Source organism: Pleurodeles waltl, chromosome 10 (genome assembly GCF_031143425.1).
Source record: "Pleurodeles waltl isolate 20211129_DDA chromosome 10, aPleWal1.hap1.20221129, whole genome shotgun sequence".
Classification (NCBI taxonomy): domain Eukaryota; kingdom Metazoa; phylum Chordata; class Amphibia; order Caudata; family Salamandridae; genus Pleurodeles; species Pleurodeles waltl.
In genome coordinates, this window is record NC_090449.1 from 44,709,594 (window position 1) to 44,735,982 (window position 26,389).

Consider the following 26,389-nt stretch of genomic DNA (forward strand, 5'->3'; position numbering starts at 1 on the left):
GTTCTTGATGAACCTATAAGCCCTTTATATCCCCGCAACCAGAAGAGTCCAGCAGACAAAACAGTATATTGCTTTCAGAAATCTGACATCGCAGGAAAAAGTTACAGAGTAAAACATAAAGAAAAATGGCTGTTGTTTTCAGCTCAATTTCAATATTTTTTTATTTCAGCTGTTATTTTCTGTAGGAAAACCTTGTAGGATCTACACAAATGACCCCTTGCTGAATTCAGAATTTTGTCTAGTTTTCAGAAATGTTTAGCTTTCCGGGATCCAGCATTGGTTTCACACCCATTCCTGTCACTAACTGGAAGGAGGTTGAAAGCACCAAAAATAGTAAAAATGGGGTATGTCCCAGTAAAATGCCAAATTTGTGTTGGAAAATGTGGTTTTCTGATTCAAGTCTGCCCGTTCCTGAAAGGTGGGGAGATAGTGATTTCAGCACCAGAAACCTTTTGTTGATGGCATTTTCAGGGAAAAAACCACAAGCCTTCTTCGGCGGCCCTTTTTTCCCATTTTTTTGGAAAAAAATAAATTTTCACTGTATTTTGGCTATTTTCTTGGTCTCCTCCAGGGTAAACCACAAACTCTGGATACCATTAGAATCCCTAGGATGTTGGAAAAAAAGGAAGCTAATTTGGCGTGGTTAGCTTATGTGGACAAAAAGTTATGAAGCCCTAAGCGCGAACTACTCCAAATAGCCAAAAAAGGGCTCAGCACTGGGGGGGAAAAGGCCCAGCAGCTAAGGGGTTAAGTAGGGTTTCAGCCATTCCCTCAACCAGTAACTCAGTTTCTTTCAGGCGGTGCATGAATGGCACACCTTATAGCCCTCATCTTATGTAACATTTCCTGTGCATTAATGCACACACATGTATGATTTATTGTCATTCTGTGTGTGATGTAAAGCTCTCTGATACCTTACAGATGACTAGTGCTATAAAAATTAAATATAAAATAAATGTGTTAGTATCATTCAAATCGCTATTTGTATAATTAAACGTAGACAGAGATGCATCTGGCATTCTTATTGTGCATGCACATCTCTTACGTAGAAGGAGTGAGCAAACTCAAAAAAACCTGCTTCCAAACCATAGTTTCTCTAAAGTACTGAAATGATAAATGTTGTGCCTTTGTTTCCTTCCACTGAATTGGCTTTTAGGTTACAGATGCCTCTCAGCCAGGATGATACTCCAACAAAATAAAAACTGATGGTTGCTTTTATTTTAGACCCAGCAAGAACTGAAAATAAGAAAGCCACCTCCTGCTAGTAAGTTGAAACTCCAAACAGAAAGCAGGCAACCGGTGGGTGCTGCTGAATTACGTCCTGTATTGGAAAATTTAAATAGGACAAATTCACTACATTTCACTGGGTCAGTAGGATCCCAGATCCAGCTCAGAAATGGCTGTCAGAACAGGAATCTTGCAAGATCAGCCTTAATTTCCTGAATTTATACAGAAGGAATATGTATTTTTATTTGTGTAGCACAAATCCTACCACGGACAACAGGGGGCTGTAGAAGACCAAAGGCGAATATTAAGATCGCTGATCAATTGGAAACTGAGGCCCAGATTTGCATCATTTTTTTACGCAAATCCAGCGCAAACTTAACTCCATATTTATATTTTGCCACTAGACATGTCTAGTGCCAAAATATTGGAGTTATAGTCAATTTATGCCTGCAGAAAACTACCTTGCGTCAATGAGATGCAAGGTAGGCATTCCTGGGCAAAAAATGAATGTAAGGCCCAAGCGCCTTATTTATCCTCCCATGCACAAATCACACACTGGAGGGAGGCGGGCCTAAATAATGGACCTAAGCTTGCTTAGCGCCATTATTTAATGCCTGGGTCAGGGCAGACGTTAGGGGATCTGAGGTCCTATTTCCATGGTGGAACACCATGGAATAAGCCCACAGGTGCCCTCCCCAGGCCCCAGGGTCACCCCCACCCACACCAAAGGGACAGCGGGGGATGGGGGACCCCATCCCAGGTAAGTAGAGGTAAGTAGAGGTAAGTATTTTGTTTACATTTTTAAAGTGCCATTGGGGGCATTGAAATGGGCCCCCTCCATGGCACAGGGTGCAATGGCTATGCCAGGGGACTCTTGTCGTTATAGTAGGTTTACGTCAAAAAGTATAAGTATGGTCCTGAATTTGGCAAAGGAAGAGGAGTTTCTTGTATGACAAGATGTAGTGTTATTGGAAGAGGTTTATCTCCAGCTTTTTCTGAACTGAAAGAGGATTGTGATTTGAGGCAGGAGCACATTGGTCATGATTTTGCAAGTCTCTGGTGAATGGACCTTCAGCTTCAGGGTCAGCCACTACTGTTCACGCCGATTGCCAGCTCCTGATTGTGATCACAAAAGAGACAAAATATTGGCCTCCTCTGAAGGACTCTTTTGCTCTTGAAACAACAGAGACTGTAGTCATACCCTCCACCAAATGGCTGCACTCAGGAAGACTGGTCAGCAGCTCTTTGTATCAAAGGGTCCTTTAAAATTGTTAAAGGAAAGCCTTCCTCCTCTTTCCCTCTTCACTGTCTAGATCCTCCTTTCAAGTTTCTTGGATGGAAGCAATACAGTTCCACTAGCTGGGAAAGTAAATCACACATCCACCTTGTGCACGTGAACAGGTCAGAAATTCCCAAAATGGAACACACAGACCACCTTCATTCTGGTTCTCTCAGACCCACATAATGCATGCATCACATCAACTACAGGCATACTTAAATACACACATGCACTGGCATACTTAAATACACACATGCACTGGGATATTAGTGCAGTGATGAGTCTAGCTTGTAGCAGAAGAACTTTACACAAGTGGGTCAAAAGGCCGACACTTGTGACACAGATTAAAAAGGTCTACTGCCACGAGCTCCACATGCTTACTGCTGTGACACAGACAGCAGTCTTTTGTCATTTGAGAGAGCATGCTTGATGCGTCCCTCCATGTCCTAAATAGGTCTACAGTAAACCTATGTCAACATATACTTACTTTGCCTCGTGATATTCAAATAGACAAGATTGTGGCAACATATTTTTGCATGAAACTATTTGTAGCTTGATGATCTGGTAACATACCTTATCAGCCACTCAGGAACCTCCATTTGTTCTCACAAAAATATCAATCCAATCCACCCAATTTAGAGTAAATGCATCGTCAAAGGTAGCTTCTGAGCCAAGGAACTTTTTTTTCTCCCTGAACCTCTAACTCAAATAATACTTTCACAAATGCATTATTGATTTGAGAACAATTAAGGCTTATTGTTATTGAAGTGTAGGAACTGTATAGACCAATTTATAAACGTCCATATGTGACCACCTCAAGAATGGATGGATGTAAAATATATAATACAAAGCTGCAACTCAATGTCCCCTAAAGTAATATGATAAACACAAATATACATAATTTGATAGTCCCCTATTGTTGGATGTGATTTTATTAGGAAGGTTTCATAAAAACTCTTGCCTTATCATTTGATTGAGAGTGTTGGTAATTTTATGGTCCAGAAGCAGGCGCTGGCCTTACAAGCTTGTTCTCCTGATCCATCAGCCGAAACATAAAACCCATTATGTCCTATGAGATTTATATATAGGCAGAAGGGGTATCTGTCACCGTTGTGACGGAATAACCACTCTAAGTTCCTCTTCTAAAGAATGTTGCTGTGGATCACTCTCCTCAATGCTGCCTTCAAGTCTTTATTTCTTAGACTGTAGATGAATGGATTCATCATAGGGGTGATGGCAGTATACATAATACTCACTATGCGGTCCTGGTCAAGAGAATGCGATGAAGAAGGCCGGAAGTAGACAGAGAATAGTGTCCCGTAGAACAATATCACTGAGGTCAGGTGGGATCCACAGGTTGACATAGTCTGGACTTTCCCATTCAAAGAGTGGATTTTCAGTACAGAGGACAGTATGAGAAGGTAGGAGAACAAAATAAGCAAGAATGGGAGAGCCAAATAAAAGGATCCCTCAGTATAGATCACCAGCTGATTGGTGCTGGTTGAGGAGCAAGAGAGTGCTAAGAGGGGAGTCATCTCACAAAAGAAATGGAGGATGAGATTGGATTCACAGAATGACAGATGAGCTGTGAGCACAGTGTGTAGCAATGAATTCAAGCTAACCAGCATCCAGGAGCCGGCCACCATCCAAAGACACACTTGCCAGCTCATCACCACATAATAGCGGAGAGGATCACAGATTGCCACATAGCGGTCAATGGCCATGACAGCTAGAAGAAGATTTTCCATGTTTCCCATCGTCATGAAACAGTACAGTTGTGTAAAACATGAATAGAATGTAATGGTATTGTTGCTAGAGATGAGGGTTCCAAGCAGTTTTGGGATAGTAACTGAGGAGAGAAATATGTCGACAAAAGAGAGATTTCCAAGAAAGAAATACATAGGAGTATGAAGTTGCATGTCTGTACAAATGATAAACATTATGATTAGATTTCCCAGTATTGTCATGGTGTAAATAGTCAGGAACACTGCAAAAAGCCAAGGTCCATACTCTGGATGGTCTGAAAATCCCAGAAGGAGAAATTCTTTCACTAAAGTCCAGTTCTGTTTTTCCATTGTCTTCTAGGACCACCTCTGCAAGGCAAATTCACAAGGTTAAAAAATCACACAGAAGATTAGGTTTTGATTGAATATATTAATTTTGTACATTACACATGATGGTGGCCTAAATCAATAATTAAATGAATAATTGTGTAGACCGCGCAGGGTATAAGATATTCAGTGTATCAGCCTCACGATTAAAGATTTAACGGAGGAATTTGGCTGTAGCCAGCACAATGCATGCTCAATAAATGAGTTTACGTTCAAATGTGAATAGATGTGGGAGTTGTGTTCTGGGCTAACATAAATTGAGGGTTGCACTCAGAAAATATGTCGTCTGAATTTTTATTTGTGGTGCAGCATGCATAGTGGCTTCTTTGTGACCTCTAGTGATAATGACCAAGCACATCCCATCCCTTGTACACTAACCCAGCACATTTCACTGCTTTCATGATGTGGTAACCTACCACTCAGCATTATTGGCACTGATGCACCTAGTGATCTTAGCACTCTACAATACACTCTGTGGGCTAAATATCCACTATTATATAGTGCTTTCTACAGGCAAACACACTACATTATAGCCATGGTTCCTTATTGCACTGCATCCTAGGTTCACTGACTCCTCACAATGTATTTACTCTATTGGCACTCACCCATTACGTGGATTAAATCATAGAGGCACTAACTCAGAATACTACCTTTTATAGATATTAAACCTAGCGCTGGGAGTTGTTCATACATCATGTGCAAATTTGTGGTTTAATGATAATGGCTGCAGTTTAAGAAACTGACTGCTTTGGACAAAGAAAAAAAACAGCTACTGATTAAGGCAGGTCTTTGAGGTGAATGTAGGTGGGGTATTACATATTGTCCTGTCATAGTTGGGCTCTTGAACTTAAGCGGGACTTCTGGTTTAGAGGGACAGCACTTCTGTTTGTAGGTGACAGAGTCAATCCTACAATAAATTGCAGCTGTCGACCCAACCTTCCTAGCTCACAAGCAGTGCCTCACCAAAACTCAGACAGTAAAGGTGATTTTTGGCAGCCTTACGCATGGACTCTTGATAAGACCTCTCAGGCAAGTCATGGTGGAACGGAAGTTACACTTTTTCCCTCATCGGCAATATGTCTCATACAAACTGAGGCAATGAAGGTTATGCAGGAGAGTTTTCAATATATTTATTGAAAAGACTGCAATCTCTGGTAAAATACATGAATTGCAATGATTAGGATAATGAGCAATCATAAAAGCAGAATCGTGAAAATGAGAGTTGTGAATATGAAAACACCCATCTTATTGAAATAAGCATGAGATATGCAATTCCTAACAATGAATTCTTAATCTCTACCCTAATGAGAGCTAGGTGTGATAAACCATAATCTGCCAGTATCATGTCCATGCGAAGCGACCCCAGCACTTATTGCCTTGGAATGAGGTCTCTAGATCAGACTCAATGAAGACACGTGCTGAGTTCTGCAGCGAGGTGATGTGCAGCATAGATGGCATCTGGAAGGAACACCTCTAATGACCTTGTTCATGTTAGGTGTATTTATACTGATTGTTAGAAATGGTGTCTTTGGTTGACAGTCAGGTTACCCCTGTTCAAGCAAGGACCCTCACTCTATTCAGGGTAAAAGAGATTCACCCTCAGCTAACCCCCTGCTTACCCCCTTGGTAGCTTGGCTGAGCAGTAGGCTTAACTTCAGAGTGCTAGGTGTAAAGTATTTGTACCAACACACACAGTAACCTAATGAAAACACTACAAAATGACACCAGTTTAGAAAAAAAAAAGAAATACTTATCTAAACAAAACAAGACCAAAATGTCAAAAATCCGACATACACAAGTCAAGTTATGAATTTTTAGAGATTAAACTCAAAAATAGCATTTAGAAACAAAAATGCTTTGATGAGATGTTAACACGTCGTTGTGACGGAGTCGTTCCCAACAAGCCGACACCAGCCGCGCCGGACACGGAGTCGTGTAGACCCCCAAGTACAGTACCTTTGGTGAGGAGTGAAAACAAGCCGATGCGCAAAGTCGGGGATCGCGGTGTCTGTGCGAAACGTTGAATCAGTGCACTTCGAGCGGCGTCGGTCACGACGTGGTGCAGCGACTTCCACACAGTCGCGGATTTCAGCGGGGCTGCAGCGGCGTCGGGCCTGCGAAGGACGTCGCGTTCCAGAGAAGGTCACGCCGCCTGGTGCAGGCGGCGTTACCGGATTCAGCAGCGGCGTCGGTCCGGAGTCGTCCGAAGTCGATTTCCTTGGATTTCCACCAGCTTTCCTTTCAAGGGCCCAGGGACTGAATAGGGCACCACTTGTCAGAGCAGGAGTCTCTCCAGAGACTCCAGGTGCTGGCAGAGAGAAGTCTTTGCTGTCCCTGAGACTTCAAACAACAGGAGGCAAGTTCTACATCAAGCCCTTGGAGATTTCCTCACAAGATGGAAGGCACACAAAGTCCAGTCTTTGCCCTCTTACTCTGGCAGAAGCAGCACAGCAGGAAAGCTCCACAAAGCACAGTCACAGGCAGGGCAGCACTTCTTCCTCAGCTATCAGCTCTTCTCCAGTCAGAGGTTCCTCTTGGTTCCAGAAGTGTTTCTAAAGTCTGTAGATTTGGGTGCCCTTCTTATACTCATTTTAGTCTTTGAAGTCACCTTTCTTCAAAGGGGACTCACACCTGCTTGTGACATCCTGCCTTGCCCAGGCAAGGCCTCAGACACACAGCAGGTGGTTGGAGCCGGCATTGTCAGAGGCAGACACAGTCCTTTCAGATGAGAGTGACCACTCCACCTCTCCCTCCTAGCAGAGATGGCTAATCAGGAAATGCAGGTTGCACCCCAGCCCCCTTTGTGTCACTGTCTAGTGCGAGGTGAAAAACAACCCAACGGTCAAACTGACCCGGACAGGGAATCCACAAACAAGGCAGAGTCACAGAATGGTTTAAGCAAGAAAATGCTCACTTTCTAAAAGTGGCATTTTCAAACGCACAATCTTAAAATCAACTTTACTAAAAGATGTATTTTTTAATTGTGAGTTCAGGGACCCCAAACTCCACATGTCCATCTACTCTCTAGGGGAATTTACACTTTAATCATATTTAAAGGTAGCCCCCATATTATCCTATGAGAGAGACAGGCCTTGTAACAGTGAAAAACGAAATTGGCAGTATTTCACTGTCAGGACATATAAACCACATTACTATATGTCCTACCTTATCCATACACTGCACCCTGCCCTTGGGGCTACCTAGGGCCTACCTTAGGGGTGCCTTACATGTAAGAAAAGGGAAGGTTTAGGCCTGGCAAGTGGGTACACTTGCCATGTCAAATTTACAGTGTAAAAATACACTTACAGACACTGCAGTGGCAGGTCTGAGACATGATTACAGGGTTACTTGTGTGGGTGGCACAACCAGTGCTGAAGGCCCACTAGTAACATTTGATTTACAGGCCCTGGGCACCTCTAGTGCACTTTACTAGGGACTTAACAGTAAATCAAATATGCCAATCATGGAGAACCAATTACGTACACATTTTACACGGAGAGCATATGCACTTTAGCACTGGTTAGCAGTGGTAAAGTGCTCAGAGTTCAAAAGCCAACAGCAACAGGTCAGAAAAAATAGGAGGCAGAAAAAGATTGAGGATGACCCTGCATGAGCAAAAAAGTCCAACACTGATCATGTAGGATCCCTGATGCAGTTATGTCCCTAAACAACTGATGATGTGGCAGACTTGTGCTGGCAATTACATAAACAATCCTGAACAAGTGTGCATTATGTTTCTGTCATACATAAGTGAGGAAGGGACATATGACAATACCTATGTACATCACCGATAATGACTCTGATGACACCTTCTCAGAATGGCACTGATAATGAAAATCAAAACAACAGGCCTGCAAGCCAAAGACTAAGCTAACTCCTGTGCCCAGTGGGAAACTAAAAGGGATTTACCAAGCCCTGCAGTTGTCAGTAGGGTCCTGGTATACAACATGTGAAAAACATACATCCACTGCTTGTCTTTGGGCTGCTGTTGATTAGTGGTGGGCGATAAGCTCCGCTCCGCTGGTGGAGCGAATTGAGTTTTTTGTGCTCCACTTGGAGCGCATAGTTTGGCCAAAACACCACTAGCTCCACTAGCAGAGCAAAGCTCACCGCATGCAAACTGCAAACCAGTTATGGGTCACACAGCACAAGTGAAGACAGTCTACGATTGTGCTGTGTGGCCCATAACTGGGCTGAAGTGTGCACTCACCCCACGTTGATGTCATTGTAGAGCTGCTCGAAGGTGTCCCAGCCCAGCAGCTCTGGATCCAGGACCAGAAGTAGGCAGAGAGTGAGGCCACTGGCAACGAGGACCCCGTGGGAACGAGAACCCAGGTAAGTCTTCATTTTTTGTTTTCATGAAAGCACCAGTCTTGGACGGCTGCCCAGGACCTACTTGGTCCACGGGAATATATTTACTTGAAAAGGTAATAATGCAGAAATTGTGTGATTTTTTTTACATCTTGCTTCATGATTTTGAAATCTTGTCTATCCTTTGAGTGAGTGTTGTTATATACCACACTCTAAAACAAGATCATCTAGAATGTGTGGCTGCATTTTGAACATGGATTTAATGCATTTGAAAACACAGTCTGATGAATACTAAAAATCAGAGGTTCTTCATAGCACTGTTGGGTTCAAGAAGATGTCCAACCCAAGTGGCCCAAACAGTAGAAGAGTTTGTCCTTAAACCTGAGTGAACAGCAGGACCAACAAATATTTGTAATGAGCTTAAAAAAACTGTCTGTTGTCAAATTCTGTCTTGGAGCTGCATCCCTGCTCTTTAGCTGGCGAAATATGAGCCTTTTGTATTTATGAGTCTTTATTTAGAGCCAAGAAGCCACTCTCTGGGTGGTGGTCGCCTACTATTAGAATATTACAGCCAGTGGCAGCTCCTCCGCTAAGGCGGAGGAGCGTTGCCCCACTGGATTGTGGGGAAAGGAAAAATAAAATGACAATATTGTTATGTTTTTACCATTTTACTTTTCCTGGGAGAAGGGGCGGGTGGGGCTGTTCTGAAGGGAGGGGGCTGGAGGAGGCTTTGTGCACGTAAACTGTGCATATCTGTTTGGTCAGGCGTGTTGAGCCGGCCATAAAGACATGCGCACTTTGAAGAGAACATGCCCAGGCTCGCAAGGGGGTTATAAGAAATATGTCACTTTCTCAGACACTTCAGTCCCGTATAGCTCAGACAGTGAATTACCTGGCCCCAGGACAGGAGGAAACCAAGGAGGACTAGGAGGCCCAATGGACCCTACTGTTTTTTTGGGAAGGGGCCGGTGAGAGAGGTGCCACCAGAGAGAGAGGGGTGGGAAGGGCAGAGGCCGAGGCAGGAACAGGGGCTGTGCCTATTATCAGAGTCACACTGGGAACAACAGACAAGGTGGCAACAATACTCCTAGTAGGTCAACCAAACCTTACTGTACCCATACCAGAGGATAGCTCCTCTCACATGACAATACAAAGTAAAGCTACAGCTGAGCCCTCTGCTTCCATCAATACTTATATGGCTCCAATATTCAATCTATCAAAACAGGGTACTTTCATTTGTCCTGACAGCACCTCCCAATTTTTTCAAAGTCAAACTTGAACTGCAAAGGTTCTTTAGGAAGATAAGATTGAACCACTTCTTCATAGGAAACACCCAGAGTACCAATTTTGATTTGACGGGATTAAGATTACCTTCTACATTTACACCGCCCTCCCATATGATGCCAAGCGAGGTCCTGTCCTTTGAAAAAATGGTTCTGAAAGACATTGACAGTGTAAGCAAACAAAGAAAATACATCAAATACAATCTCACCTATAACGAGAGCATGGTCATAAAAGATCTAAAAAACAATACAGAGATTGTAATAAAAGCAGGAGACAAAGGTGGGGGCACAGTGATTCAAGACATTTCTGACTACCGACTAGAGATCCTTAATCAATTAAAGGATGTAGGTTGTTATAAGAAACTGAAAGGAGATCCCACTGGTACCCTTAAAAAGGAGACAAGGGCCAGAACAGAGTTTTATCAGCAAGAATGAATATTTATTCCTCAACAGGAAACATCCAAGGATGCCAGTAATATATACCTTACCCAAGGTACATAAAAGATTAGACAGCCCTCCAGGCCACCCTATTGTATCTGGATGTGGCTCAATTTTGGGACCATTATGCTAATATGTTGATTTTTTTCTAAAACCATTTGTCCCTAAAACCAGATCTTATATTGGAGACAGCATGCAATTCATAACAGACTTTGAAGGTATGACATTCCATTAATCAATGGACCTACTAGTTACCATGGACAATCAGTCTCTATATACCAGTATCCCACAAACTACGAGTGGTAGAGGAAATATTGGGATGCCACATGCAACCTGTACAAGTACCCACCTGGTTCATAGTAGAAATGATGAGAATTGCAATGACTAAAAACAATTTTCAATATGAAAATTATTTTTAGGGAGTGGCGATGGGAGCATGCTTTGCACCGGACCTAGCTAACCTCTATATAGCTGACTTTGAAGCACAACATATCTTTTCTCCTCATAATCCGTTTGGAGAACAGATAAGAAAATGGTCATGTTGTATAGATGACTTTTGTTTTATTTGGAGGGGCACAGCCTCTGAACTACAGTCCTTCCATACATGGCTCAAAATGAGATCCGCAGATATTACATTTACAGTTGAATACAGCAAAACAAGTATCCCTTTTTTGGATTTCATGATGATAAGATTTATGTGTCCATTTATAGGAAACCCACAGAGAGAAACACCTTGTTACTTTAAAACAGCAATCACCCTAGAAGTTTAAAAGACAATATACCATTTGGTCACTTTTTACGCATCCATAAAAATTGTACCATGAAGAGTGATTACTTTAGGGAATCAGGGATATTCATGAATAGGCTTGTACAAAGAGGGTACCCTAAAAGACTGCTGAAAAGAGCTACAAAAAGAGCATGGTATAATCATAGGGACATTTTATTGCAACCAAATCAAAGAAAAGAAGAGTTGAACAGTTTAGTTTGCATGACCGCTTTCACCCCTGACAGAAATAAACTGAGAAAAATCATTGAACGACATTGGGGTATGTTAGAAGACCATCTAAACAATAAAGAACTACAGCTATTTTCATTTAAGAGAGAAAGGAACTTGAGGGATACCTTATTGAGAGCTAAATTACCAAAACCACCTAAAACAACTCTAAATGCTTTGTGGGGTCTCAAAGCAGTGGTTGGACACTATAAGTATGGGAAGTGTCTGGCTTGTAAGTTTAGTTTCAACACCAATGATTTCATTCATGATAACATTGTGAATAATTTAAATACGCTTACGAATTGTAATATGAAAGATGTTATTTATGCTATATGGTGTCCATACCAACTACTGTATGTAGGAAAAACCACACAAAAAGTGAAATGTAGAATTCTCCAATGTACGATCAAATGCTGGACCATTGGAGCACCTCTTGTGGAACATTACCAGAGCCTACAGCATAACAATGATGACATAAAGTGGCAAGTGATTGAACATGTCAGGATAGGACCAAGAGGAGGCGACATTGAGGTTCTTCTATCCAAGAGAGAGCCCTATTGGATGGAGAGGTGCAATACAATTTCATGAGGATTGAACACATTGGAGGATTGGAGACAAGCTTCTGCTACTTAACAGGATCATGGACTTTATCACCTTGGCTTGTGAGAAGAGCCTTGACTGTATTTTTGTTATAAGTACCACTGCTTTTGACTTTATTGAGTATAACAGAAGGAACAAATTCATATATTATGAACATATATGCACCTCTTTTAGAGGGATCTACTATGGGTACTAGGAATACGATATTTCAATCAGGTCCGCATTACCAATTCAAGGGCTCCGTTTCTGTAGCATTATTTGATAGCAAATACCCACATATACTGTGAACAAATTATATGTCCACGTCTACTACCTGATGGGACTTTTCATAAGAGGTTTTCAAGCTAAAAATATCTTTAACAATTACTCTGGCCTTAGGCTATTTATTATTGTCACAAACAAATTATTAAGGGCCATCACAGCTTGGATGAAATCACAGTCAGTAATCTATACAGACAAAACCTTAAGATGCATTCATGAAAATGGTTCAGTATAGAATCAAAACCTGGATTTACATAGAAGGTTCTGTTCTATCATTACATAATTTTATTTTTGCCTTCACTGTCTTTTTGGCCCAAGTAAAAGAATTCTTATTGTGTTTTTCGTAGACTAGCAAAAGAATAGCCATTATAATACTAGACTTTCCTCATTTAATAGAGGAACAATCTATTTCTTAGCCATTAGATGTCAGCAGAGGCAAATCTTGTGCACGTTACGTAAGGTTGGCTATAAATAGGGGCCCATATTTATACTTTTTGACGCTAAACTGCGCTAACGCAGTTTAGCGTCAAAAAATTTAGTGCCGTCTAACGCCATTCTGAAGCGCCATGCGGGCGCCGTATTTATGGAATGGCGTTAGCCGGCGCTAGCAGACCGGCGCTGCCTGCTGTGCGTGGAAAAAAACCACGTAGACCAGGCAGCGCCGGCGTAGGGGGAAAATGGCGTTAGGGCGTCTTAAAATGGGGCAAGTCAGGTTGAGGCAAAAAAATCGCCTCAACCCGATTTGCGCCATTTTTTTCGACGCCCAGACGCCATTTAAATGACTCCTGTCTTAGTAAAGACAGGAGTCATGCCCCCTTGCCCAATGGCCATGCCCAGGGGACTTATGTCCCCTGGGCATGGCCATTGGGCATAGTGGCATGTAGGGGGGCACAAATAAGGCCCCCTTATGCCACCAAAAAAAATTAAAAAAAATTAAAAATTATACTTACCTGAACTTACCTTAAGTTCCCTGGGATGGGTCCCTCCATCCTTGGGTGTCCTCCTGGGGTGGGCAAGGCTGGCAGGGGGGGTCCCTGGGGGCATGGGAGGGCACCTGTGGGCTCATTTTGAGCCCACAGGCCCCTTAACGCCTACCCTGACCCAGGCGTTAAAAAGTGGCGCAAATGCGGGGTTTTTTGACCCGACCACTCCCGGGCGTGATTTTTGCCCGGGAGTATAAATACGACGCATTTGCGTCGCGTCATTTTTTTAGACGGGAACGCCTTCCTTGCATCTCATTAACGCAAGGAAGGGGTTCACGCAAAAAAATGACGCTATTTGCCCATACTTTGGCGCTAGACGCGTCTAACGCCAAAGTATAAATATGGCGTTAGTTTTGCGCCGAATTTGCGTCGAAAAAAACGACGCTAATTCGGCGCAAACGGAGTATAAATACGGGCCAGAATGAGGTAGGCAGCAGGCTCTAATGGATTCACCATGCTGCAGAACTACCAGCCAAGTAAGTAGATCGAATCAACAGGATTGCTGCAATTTTTAGCTGGCACAGACTCATTTATCTGGCTTCATTACATTTTGTTTACTTTCTTCCCAAAACTATAGCATTCATCCTGATTAAATCAGGACTGCAGATACTTAACCTTAACATAGGACCACGCCAACATGTTTTAAAAAGGACTTTAAACAATTTCCTCATTTTCATGGAATGATCTAAGACCTTCCTGAAGCCATTAGGTAACTATAAAGCCATTTTCAGGTTTATTTTCAAACCCTATACAGTTGCCTCGACCTTGGAAACAACAATAACATAATTAAATGTATATATATACATTTTTTTCTCTAGATGGTAAAGTAAAAAAGTGGTATTATTAACAACACACCAGGGTGTATTGAAAATAGGTATGTTTGACCACTGACTTTGTGTTGCACCAATTTGCATATTAGTTGTTCAGAGTTCACCAGTTGCAGATTACATTTTGTATTCATTTTAGCTGCCTATTGACTTCATCGTGGCGTTAGACATTGCAGGTGAGACATTGCAGTTGAGCTGTGTTTTTCCACATGGTAAACTGTGCTTGTTTTTCATATTTCCTTCTAACCGAACAGTTAGTCAGTCAGCATTATAAGAAGGTATATGTTTTTTCAGTGCAGGGAACGGTGAGGCATGGAGGAGAGCCTTGAAATGTTGGCCAGTTTTCAAAAATTTTCTTCCAACTCTGACCCACAGTAGCCAGAATGTTTGAATATTTCTCTTTCATGGGTGTTTTTGTTTTCGGTTCTTTAAGGTATAAAAAAGGTGGCCCTGCTTAGTAGTAGTAGGGAATTTCCAAGACCTCGGTGAAGACTGGACGTCAAATGCCTGACACTTGTCCCGTGAGTGTGGATATTTCTTTCTTGCAGTTGAACAGGGCCATCTTCTTGCTGGCATAAGACAGATGAAGAGCTTGACAGGCCCTATGGTGAGGAATTTTTACTTTATTCTTTGCTTTGCAATTATGCTATAATATTACCACATATATTTTCTGTGTACATTGCAGTTGAGAATCATTTTGATATATTTTCCTTTAATTGCCGTGACTATTTTTAAATGTGTGCTTTCTTAATCTCTTTCCAGGAACCTCTGTGGTGAAGTAATAATAAATGTCTTCTTTGAACTAAGAAGTGCATTCCAGAGAGTTTTGTCAGCTCGGTCATTAGTGAAAGAAAAACACAGGGCTACCTGAAATGGAAGGCGAATTGGCAAAGTTTTATTGTTAACACGACTAGGATGTGTCTAAGTGCAATCAAGTAGGGGTGAGTATGTCTTCAAATTGGTTTGTTTTCAAAATTAATTAGGTACATTTTGTTTCTATCTTTTAAGAGTTCGACTAACTATCAAATAAAGAAGTAGTGACCTCATGTTTCACATGGATTTGAAAATATAACCATATCTGATGTTGTACTGTTGAATTATTAGATGCTGACCAGATGGAGGGCAAAGTACTGATACATGCTTTCTGTATTGTATTCTGGGTGCTTCCTATATCAGTATTGTGTCCTGACGACGACCCGCCTGAATTAATTTATTTTATTAGGGTTGAAAGTCGACATTGTATTTGAAAATGTGGATTGGCTTTTGAAATATTCAGCAGGCGCGAAGTACCTATAGTTATAGGTGCTTATCTGAGACCTCATGCTTTTAACTACAGTTTGGTTTTAGTCTTCATGTAAATAGCACTGCAACACTTATACTAACACATAATTCACTCACACTGCACCATTATACAGTCGATTACTTTACTTTAAATTGTGGAATTTGTGGAATTTAAGTTTCTAATAAATGTGAAATATTACACACAAATTTCATCGGTACAGAAAGTTCTTTATGGTACAACCACTATCGTGGAGGCTAATTCATATCCTTCCCCCAAAGGAAGCAGAACATTTTTCAGTTATATTATTCACCTACCCAGGTCCAAAGGGTACTGGGTTGCCCCATTTTTTCAAAGTAGTTTCTAGTAACAGCAGCATCGTGATTGGCTGGGAGACTGGAAACAGGAAGCAGGGGAGGACGAAGGGGAGGTGAACCCATCTCCCCTAGAGGTAAGCTTTAAAAAAAAAAAATTCAGCAACACCCCCCCCCCAGATCTGTATCTCCCCCCTGCCCCACCATTCCCATTGAGTGGCAGCCGCCACTGATTATAGCATAACATACTGTTAAGAGAGGGGATGAGTCATCACAGACAGGCCTTCAAATCTAGAGATTGTTAATCATGAGTTGCCTTTATAAAGCTATGGGAATAATATCTGTATGGGAATCAGGCAAAGAAGAGGCACTTAACAGGCAGGTACAGACAACTCTTCTTAGCGAAGTATCAGTCGGGAACAGGCTGCGAGTGAGATGGACCCTGCAGGGTAAGTCTCCTATACACAGAGAGTATGCACTAGTTATGAGCAACTGTGTGTTCATGATTTTGTGTGTGCCATATGACTGTCACATATATTTCCATTGATGGATTCTATTTTATACAATATGTGTTCATTTAGTCAAAGTGTGTAGCTTTAAAAGAACATAAACAATTAGTAATGTCATTATATTGTTCGCTTCAGAATTGTGTGATAATACTACTTGCTTGAATGCATTGTTTAAACATTTGTTTTATAATAACTTGATGGCTTGATTCCCTAGCTATTATTCTTAAATAATCAAGAAGGTTTCATAAAACCTAATCCTTTGATTTCCTGACAGTCATCATCAATACAATAAACAATGTTTCATAAAAATAAGTAAGTGAAAGTCGAGAGGAGCTCATATATTGATTTCTTATTTTTTACAACATTCAGCACTGTTCAGATAGAAGTACATATGTTTTGTTAATTTATTGTTGGCTAGAAGAGGGCTTCGTTGCAGAGACATCAGGCCGGACGCTGAGAGTTGTGTAGTCAAAAGCCAGGTTGTGAACACCTCCACCTCTCAAAGGCTGTTAAAAAAGGCACATGGAAGGCACATTATCTCTCCGGGTAAGTTTATCTGCTTGCAGAGGACACTAGAATTTGCATTGAGACAGTTGTCTCTCCCCGGTAACACTGCTTCTGTTGCTTCTAAAAAGGTGTGCATGTGTAGAGAAGGCTATCTAGTAAACTCAACAGTCTCCCTCTATTGCTAACATGAACTTACTTAACCAAGGGAGACATTGACATGGTAATGTATAATGTACATTTTTTATAAATTATTGTCATCATGGTACAATATTGTCTATTGTTCTGCATCTCAGTGAACATTGTTGCCATTATCTTGTTTATTTTCATAGTAACAACTATTCATTTTGTTGGCACTAGGATACATTTCTGATTTTAATTACATCATAAAATGTATTATTTGCGTAAATTCCTGAGTGTGTCTACTTATGATTAAAGCAGATGTGGAGCCATCAAATATTCCCTGTGACGTCCCACAGGACTGATACTCAATACTCAACTCACTCATGTAATGCTCAGTGGATGCAGTCCACTGAATCCTCTATGTCATGTAGGCAGTCTGACTAAGTCTTTATTTCCAGAAGGTCTAGCACACCCCTTCCTGGGCCATGTTTTGTCTACCAGAAAGACATAATAACACCAAAGATAAAATTAAGCTGAACCAGCTACTTACTAATGTGGCTTTTCCAGTGACTCCTTCCAGACTGTATTCCATTTCCCACAACAGCCAAATGCATCAGTGTAGCAGAATTTAAGTGGATTGGCACATTTGGGTGTGGGTCCCATCAGCCACCAGTTAGTTGTTGAGTGGACATGAGTGACACCATCACCTGACTGGACTGGTGGCCACACATACCATGTTACAGTGCCCTGCATGTCTTGCAAAGTTGCTGCAGAATAACTAGCTATGAACTACAGAAGGTGCATATAGGTGGATCTGTGGAAACACAGGTTCTTGGTGCCGGGTAGCAGAGGACTGTGATCTGATCTAACACCATTCTTCCTTGCTGATGAAAATGCAAGCAGTTGCTACAAAGAGGGAGGCTCATTGTTGGTGGGTGAGAGGAAATTGAAAAGTATTAAAGGAACTGAAAAAAATGAATTTAATGAGGTAACAGGGATTTATGAACTTGATGGCATTGAATGGGAGCTCATACCCTATGTCAAATGTGCCATCCCTCTCCTGCTCATTGTCTCCATATCTGAGTAATCAACCTAACTCTACATAGTTTTCTGCAATCATGATTTTTCTCTTTCTCCTCAGTTCCTCTAGTGTCCCCAAATGAGCACAAACAGGAAAAAACTCAAGTAACATTCTCCAGAGATGAAGGACAATGTGGAGCTGAAGAGGTGATTGGCAATTGGGAAGGGGTGGTGAGCCTCATCAGCCATCCAGGGTATAAACTTTAGCATCTGTAATGCTTCAAACAATATAATTTCTTGAACATCATACTCTGTGTGCCCATGGACCATAACGGACAGTGGTTCATAGGGGAAATGATTATAATTATGGGTATTTGTATTTGTATTTGGTATTTATAAAGTGCATTCTGGCCGTGGCATTGAAGCGCTAAATTGAAAACAATAAGGCCCTCATTATGAATTTGGCGTCTTACTAAAAGGCCGCCGAAGCTGCGGGTGCCACTATACCGTATACTCTATATTGGTGGCTCCCTGTTATGACTTTTTTGCTGGCCCAGCAGAAAAGTCACATCAACATTGCAGCTGGCTCATAATAGAGCTGGCAGCAATGTTGATGTGCAGCGGGTGCAGCAGTACCCGTCGCGCATTTCACTGCCCAAAATCCGGGAAGTGAAATGCTTGACGGGGCTGTGCCTGGGGGATCCTGCACTGCCTATGCCAAGTGCATGGGCAGTGCAGGGGCACCCTGAGTCCCCCTTACCGCCAGCCTGTCCATGCCGGTGTTTACCGCCATGGACAGGCTGTAGGTTGGGGACTCATAATCCCCCGGGCAGCGCTGCTTGCACCGATGTCCTGGGGATTATGACCACCTGGCGGAAGCCTGGCGGTCAAGTGGAGGGACCAGCGGTATGGCCGTGGCTAATGTGCCATGGTCATAATAAACTGCTGATACACCGCCAGCCTGTTGGCTGTGTTACCGCCAGTGTACCGCCGGCCGTCAGGGCCGCAATGAGGCCCTAAGTGTCAAGTAGCAAGAGGAGGGCAAGAAATAAGAAAATTACTGAGGAAAAAGCCAGCTTTTTACCAACTTCCTGAAGATCATAAAATTATGCTCCTTCCTTATGTCCAAAGGAAGCGAGTTCCAGTGCTTAGCCGCAGCAACCGTGACAGCCTTATCTCCCCATCTAGCTCTACGAGTACGACAAACTTGAATCGGGTAAGTCTCTTTTGATCTAAGTTGCCAACTAGGCCTCTACCAGCGTAACGTAGAAGCTAAATAGTCAGCTCCGCCTCCATGTATAGGCTTACAAGTTAGACATGGACTTTTAAATATAAGCCGCTTAGTGACCGGAAGCCAATGCAATAATTACAAGCTATTGCTGGCCGAGGCCGAGCAAGGGAGATCTAAAACCAAGCTGGCCACTTTATTTTGAATCAGCTGAAGCTTTCTAAGTGACAATTTATCCAGATCAAGCAGCAAAGAGTTGCAGTAATCAAGTCTAGTCATTACTAAAGCCAGGATGACCGCAACTCTCTCCTCCATCTGCAAATAGGGAGGTATTTTTTTCAATGTTTTTAAAATCCCAAAACTTGTTTTGACAATAGAGTTCACTTGGGGCTGAAAGCAAAGACGGTTGTCAAAGATGACTCCCAGATTTCTGGTGGCAGTAATAGGAGTGGGAAGCTCACCACACTCCGGAGGCCACCATCGAGAGTTCCACAGCTCTTTACTGGAGCCGAACAGCAAAATTTCTGTTTTGGCACCATTCAACTTTAGTCAGTTCTGACCCATTCAGAGATTAATCTCTTGCATACAATTGCAGAACCAGTCTGCCACTTCCTCCCTATTTTTTCTAGAAACGGAGATGATCAGCTGGGTATCATCAGCATATGAAGTGGGCATAAAACCATACGAACGGATCAGTTTGGCTAAAGGGGCAACATAGACATTGAACAAGGTGGGGCTAAGAGCAGAGCCTTGTGGAACACCACATGGCAAACGAAACGCTGGGGCCTGAAGATCGGCCCAGTTCACCATAATCGGTCTATCACCTGAAAAAGATTCCAAAATCTTAAAAGCAGAATCTCTAATCCCTGCTTGAAGGAGGCAAGATACCATATTCTGAGGTGAGATGGTATCAAATGCAGCAGATAAATACAGTAGGACTAGAACTGCTCCCTGCCCCTCATCTAGCAGCCTATGTATAGTGTTTGAAGTTGTAATGAGCACAGAATCTGTACTGTGGGCCTTCCTGAACACATGTGGAGACTGGTCTCAGCTGCCTGAGTCATGTAGAAAACTGGCTAACTTTGTATTAATATGTTTCTCGAAGACCTTAGCCTGAGTAGGGAGAAAAGAAATAGGCCATATGTTGCTCAAATCATGTGAGGCTCGGTCCGGTTTCTTTTTCAGAGGAATTACCGATGCTTCCCTCCAAGATGGAGGTAAGACTCCTTGAGATAGAACCTTCTGAAAAACCGGAACAAGAGCCGTAGCAACTAATTCTGGAAGCTGCTGTAGGATATGCGAAGGGCAGGGATTATTCGGGGAACCCGACTTAATTCCCATTAGAATTTCTTTGATCCTATCAAGAGAAAATGGCTGAAAGTTGGTAAGCAATGAGGTGTTGTTGTCTGAAGTGGTATTCAAAAAATTGGGAAGACGTAAAGTCTCTTCAGAGTGACAAAAGCTTGAATGCCAAATTCAACTGAAAGGCCACAGAATTTACCTGATGATTTATCACAAATGGACCAAAAATTGTGATCATCATTTAACTGCTAATATTTGGACCAGAAGGAAAGGAAATGTCCTCCTGGAGCAAAAGAAGTAGAATTGAGTTTACTGTAACCATCGTCGTGCCACATGAATTATGCAGAAGGAGGATGAAATTATGTGGCGGGGCATCTATATTATGAAACATAATCGGGCACATTTTGATGACAGCACTAATTTATTATTTTGTATTTGTACATATGCTAACACTGTCTCAGCAAATGTTTCACCTCATTAGTATACGTTTGATATTTAAATATTGAAATCACCAACTGAAAGGTGGCATGTTTTTTGTTTTTAACGTGCCTTCAATTACACAGTAAGATATAGGAATCTTCACCCCATCTTCATCCAGGGGCTCCCCAACGATGATGCTTCCTTCTCATACACCACCTGCTGCCTTGTCCCCCATCCCTCCCCCCATTGCAGTTCAGATGCGCAGACATTTTTCTTCAAAACGTCCTCTAAGTCCGAATACAAGCCAAGACCGAGCCCAATTGACTTCTTTTACCCAGACTGCAGTCCATTTCAAGGTCCATTGCGGTCAAGATAACTTTCGTTATTGCCCTGGTCTCGCACAACTAGATTTCTTTGGCTGGAGTTTTAATATTTTAGGTGCTGAATTACACTGAATTGGTGTGGCTTTTTCTTGTGTTAAATTTCACTTTATTATTGTGTGAGTGCTGCATGAATACTTTACAGTGCTTTTGTGCCAAGCCACCAAAGGTTAAGCACATTTTAATTTAGCAACTTTTGCAGTTCACCCTGAAAATAATTGCTGTTGTTGCTTCAGAAGGGTTTTCACCCCCTCAATCAAAAGCCCACTTTCTCACATGACCAGTTACTGAGCCATCCTGCCTTTGTCTAGGAAAGACTGAACTAGTTCAACAATTTGCTGCAAGGACTTTACTGGCTGATCATAAGTTAATGATGATTCAGAATTATGGTGGCATTTAACTTTTTATTTACCAAGACATTTTTTGAACCAGGTATGCAGTTGACAGTAAACTATTACGATGCTGATGAAAATGCTTGCCCAGCTTGTTTAGTTTGCCATTGAAGATCAGAGTGAGGTTCTCACACACCACTTGCGTTGAAAGCTAGTAGACAAATTTTAGCTCACTTGTTGAAAGTTTCTGTCCCATCTTTATTGTGGAATTGCAGATGGTATATGTATATTTCCACAGTCTGCTCTGAGACAGGATCTGGGCTGTTACACCCCTTTTTCTTTTACAACTGATGAAGCAGAAAATGAAGGTTTTGGTTTATTAACGCTTAAACGTAGTACTGAAATAATCATGTGTGACTTTAACCGAACTAATTAAGATTGTACGGGGACAAAATGTGCCCTCAGAGTAGTTTGCCAACATTTATACGCGTGCTTTATATAACGTGGTGTATTAGAATTGCACTAATCCGACATAATCATAAACGTATGCTACGATTTGCTTGTTTGAAATGTTTTAGCTTAGCATTACTTTAGCGGAGGCTTTGGCCTAGTGGCCTGGTCTCACGGTTTAGATGCTCGTATTTTTCCACTGTTCTAATAAACGTGTATTTCTGCTTGAAGCTGTACTTTTCCACAGAAACTGTTCACATGCTTATCTTAAAGTTTCGTGCCAGCTTGGCATATTTTCTCTTTAATTCAAGGTCGACTTGCAGGTGCGGACAATGGAGGCTCTGAAAGTGAGCTAATTGGGAGACAATGTTGCGATTTGCATACCCATCTCCAAGGATAATGTATGCTTAAGTAAAAGCTTGAGAACTGTCGTTTTTGATTGGACAATTTGAAGCTAACCTATGAACCCTCCAATGGAGACCCTACTGGACTTGAACCATTGTCTATAAAACCCAGGTGCACGAGAGGAAAGCTCTCTCTCCATTTTGGACAACCCGCCATTTTGCAGACTTCGTAGCTATTATGGCCCACTTTGCTGCGACGCCATTTTGAGAGACTTTGATTCTTTCTCTAATCGAGAGAAAGAGACTTTAAATGATTCTTGCCCTAGAGACTGTAACTTTGATTTGATCCCTTTGCATGAAGTAATAGTTTTACCTTGCCGCCGTGAGGCAATTGCCCCGTTCACCCCTGTCCCTTTGTCCCGTCCTATGCTGATCGAGAAACGATACCTGTGAGACGAAGACTTCCTTGTATGCTGATCGTAATTGGTAAATATGAAAGGAAAATTGTAAAATTGCATTGTGTTTCTTTTAGGTAACCAACTGCTGATTTTGGTAAGATCCCTAGCTAGGAGTTTTCTAAATTTATGTTGCTAAATTGTTTTTGCATGAAGTCCCACATGCTGATGCTAATTTGAGGTTAGATGAGGATTCCATATGTCGCACGATGCAATTTGAGATCTTGTTATGCTGACTAAATGTACGCAATTAGTTCATTACAGATTATCATATTAGTGATTTGCATTGCCATTATCGAATGCCTCGTGATTCAAATGCTTCATAGATTGCACTTGTTTCGACGTTATGGACAGCTATTAATGTTCATATATGTTTATCATTTGGTGTTGAGACACTTTTATATTGTGCTAGCTTTGTTAATATAGGGAAATAAAATTCACTAACTTCGCAATAAACTGGTGTGGTTATTCCTGACTGAAAGGTCAGGGTTCGTCGAAATGTATTCTGGATTAATTGTTAAGTGTTATGTTGTTCAAGGTGTTGCTTATGTTCGTTATTGATTATCGATTTGATGAGATTGATCGATTAAGAGTACAGAGAGTTCCCACTTAGTCAAAAGATTCATCGGCCTAAAGAGCGTCCGAATACAGGTAAATTATTGGTACGGACCGCTCTATCAGTAGATGGTAGCAGAGGATGGTTTCGTCTTTTGGGACCCTGTACTCCTAAAGTACATGGTGTTAAATTAACGGTTACGCATTTTGTGGCCCCATTCGAGAAGTTGAATTAGATATTTCTTGGATAAAACGGATTGACAACATGATGATGGGCTAGGTCCACTGCGACTTTCCCGGGATCTCGGAGCTTGCGAATGGAGAGAACGGAGGTGTGGAAACAGCGCTGGCGGTACTAGTGATGGTATGAGTGAAGTTAGGGTTTTGCGCTTGCACAGCTTATTGCCGCAGGGTGTGTGAAAAGGTTGCGAGGATTTTTCTTTTAAGGATAGCGGAGGTGCGACTCCGAGTGTAGAAGTAGAGAAGTCGTCGAACTTCATAGAGATAACGGAGGTGCGGCTCCGAGTGTGAGAGTAGGGAAGTCGTCGAACTTCATGTGCGTCTGGCGCTTTGTGCATAAAAAGGTCCACGTGGTTGTTGTTGTTGAGACGGGCCCTGCGAGGTCAAGAGACTCCGGAGTATGTTGATCCATGTTGTGGTCTGGGTGGTTTAGTAGGTTGATCGGGCGTGGTCAACGAGTCGGGTACGTGTGTTAGGGAGTGAAAGAAACTTCGACTTCGGGCTTTGACAAGATTCTAAGTGCACTAGAACAGATCATTGACAAGTTGAGAGTAGGTCTGCAGGTCAGATTTGCTTGCGAATGTGGGGACTGAGAAAGACGGAATAGCGGCCAGAGGCTAGTGAAAAGTCCCGAGGCTAGTGAAAGGTCCCTAAGGTCCTGAAGCGATTGTGTTACCCTTCCTGTAGTAAACCGACAGATCTGTTTTAGTTTTTGGTAGCTCGCGATACATGCAAAAAGTTGTTACGGGAGGAACTGAGTGAAGGAAGACTAGGCGCGAGGCTTTGTCAGCCGCAGTGTGTGTGAGTGTGACGTCACTAGGAGCCGCGCTGGGATAGGTTGGTTGCAGAGAAGAGTCGCGCACGGATTGGACGCAGTCCGTGGGACTCGATTGGAAGGGGAAAGGCAGGTGAAGAGTATTCCGGGAATTAAAGTCACCTATTGATTACAAACTTTGTGGAATAAAAGTGACCTATTGACTATAAACTTGGTGAAATAAAAGACGAGAAAATGAAATTCCTTAAAGCATTTAGGAGTGCGATGAAGGGGGAGTCTTACATTAAAGCGAGCGTAGGAGAGGAGACGCCACCCGAAGGTACACCAGCTTACATTGTAATGGAGGAAAAAGGGGTAGCTCCATGTCTTTGGCTAAAGCAATGGCACAAACTGACAGAGAAACATGGGAGCGTAGCGTTCCCGATACATGGGACATTCAATATAAGGATCCTAGAGAATTTGAGATTCGCGATGTACGACATGAAGGTGCCTCCAAGGCCAGCACAGTTTGAGGCTCTAGCAATCTGGGAATTAATGGCTAGACAGCAACAGAAGAACAAGTTTGAAACAAGGATGAGGAAGGTAGAAAAGACACTAGCGGATGCTAGGTGGGATAATGCACAGAAGGTGTGGAGGTCAGATGTATTGCAGGGGATAAAATTGTTCCCCGCAATTACTAAGGAAGGAGAAGAGACAGGTAAGAAAGCTACCTGTAAAACAGACAGGAAGTGTTCGAAGGATAGAGAGGATGAGGAAAAGTTGAGAAGAGAAGAGGAGTTAGAGGATGAGGAGTTAATAATGCAATTGCTGAATGACCGTCCACCACCTTATGCAGAAAATGGACAAGGTCCAAGTACCAGTTCTGCCCCTCCGGCATCGGTACAGAACAATGAACACCAGAGTTCAGGAGAGTCATCGGGATCTAAGGACCCGAGTCTGCTGTTCACCCCGCAGATACCGCAGGTTAGGAGAATATATCCAGATGTGCCCGTGTTGAAACCAGCAGAAAATTATCAGCCGCAGATGCCAGGGTACTACAGCAGTGAAAATAGTGGAGGAATGATCCTAGATCCAACCGTAAGGGGCGTATAGAATGGTTACAACCCAACAATAGCACAAGCTGAATCAACTCAGTTTATGATGCCTCAAAAGCAGATGCAGGGAGGAAACGCATATGCTCAAATGACGGGGAGCCAGATGGGCATGCCGGCAATGATGACCCATGGTGTGGGAATGAACATGCCACAGAACATGGGGAATGGACAGAACCCAGACGCGATATCCTTACCCATTACCGTAGGTCCAGCGGTACCTCTGTATAGTCAGCCTAATTCGGGTCTGAGCAGTCAGGGATCAATGCTGCAGAATGGGACAGAAAGAAGGTGCATAGAAGACACTCCAGGGATAACTCCAATAGCGGCTCAGCCAACTGGGTCTGGGTCCCTGATGGAGTTTAGTCCCATATGTGCTCAGTCAACACTGGTGAGGTCGAGCCCCCCACTGATAATACCTCTCACATCGAACACTGAAAAGTTGCCGCAACCATCGATGGCAGTCGATGTGAATGCTACACTGATGGGAGTAAATGCGCAACAGCTAACCCAGTGGTTCAACAGTCTAAATTCCACACAAAGTTCAGGCAGTGGGAAAGGAGAAGAGTACCTGAATAGGATGAGGCTGAACATGGAAGCACAAGAATTGGTGGAAGGGAATATGGGTGTGAACAGGTTAGAGTCCTACACGGAAGAGGAGCTGAGGTATCTATGTCCAAAGATCACGAAAGAAGTAAACAAGGTACATAAAAGTTTGCAGGAAGTAGCGGACAGAAATGGGATTGACATAGGC

The 26,389-nt window shown here is 42.5% G+C and overlaps 1 protein-coding gene across 1 annotated transcript; it reads right to left on the reverse strand.

Moving 5' to 3' along the window:
* Nucleotides 1-3,648: 3,648 nt before the first annotated feature.
* On the reverse strand, nt 3,649-4,581 carry LOC138262340 (olfactory receptor 1f45-like). The gene has a single exon (XM_069212238.1). The coding sequence runs from the start codon at nt 4,579-4,581 to the stop codon at nt 3,649-3,651; it is 933 nt and encodes a 310-aa protein (XP_069068339.1).
* Between the last annotated feature and the right edge of the window lie 21,808 nt (nt 4,582-26,389).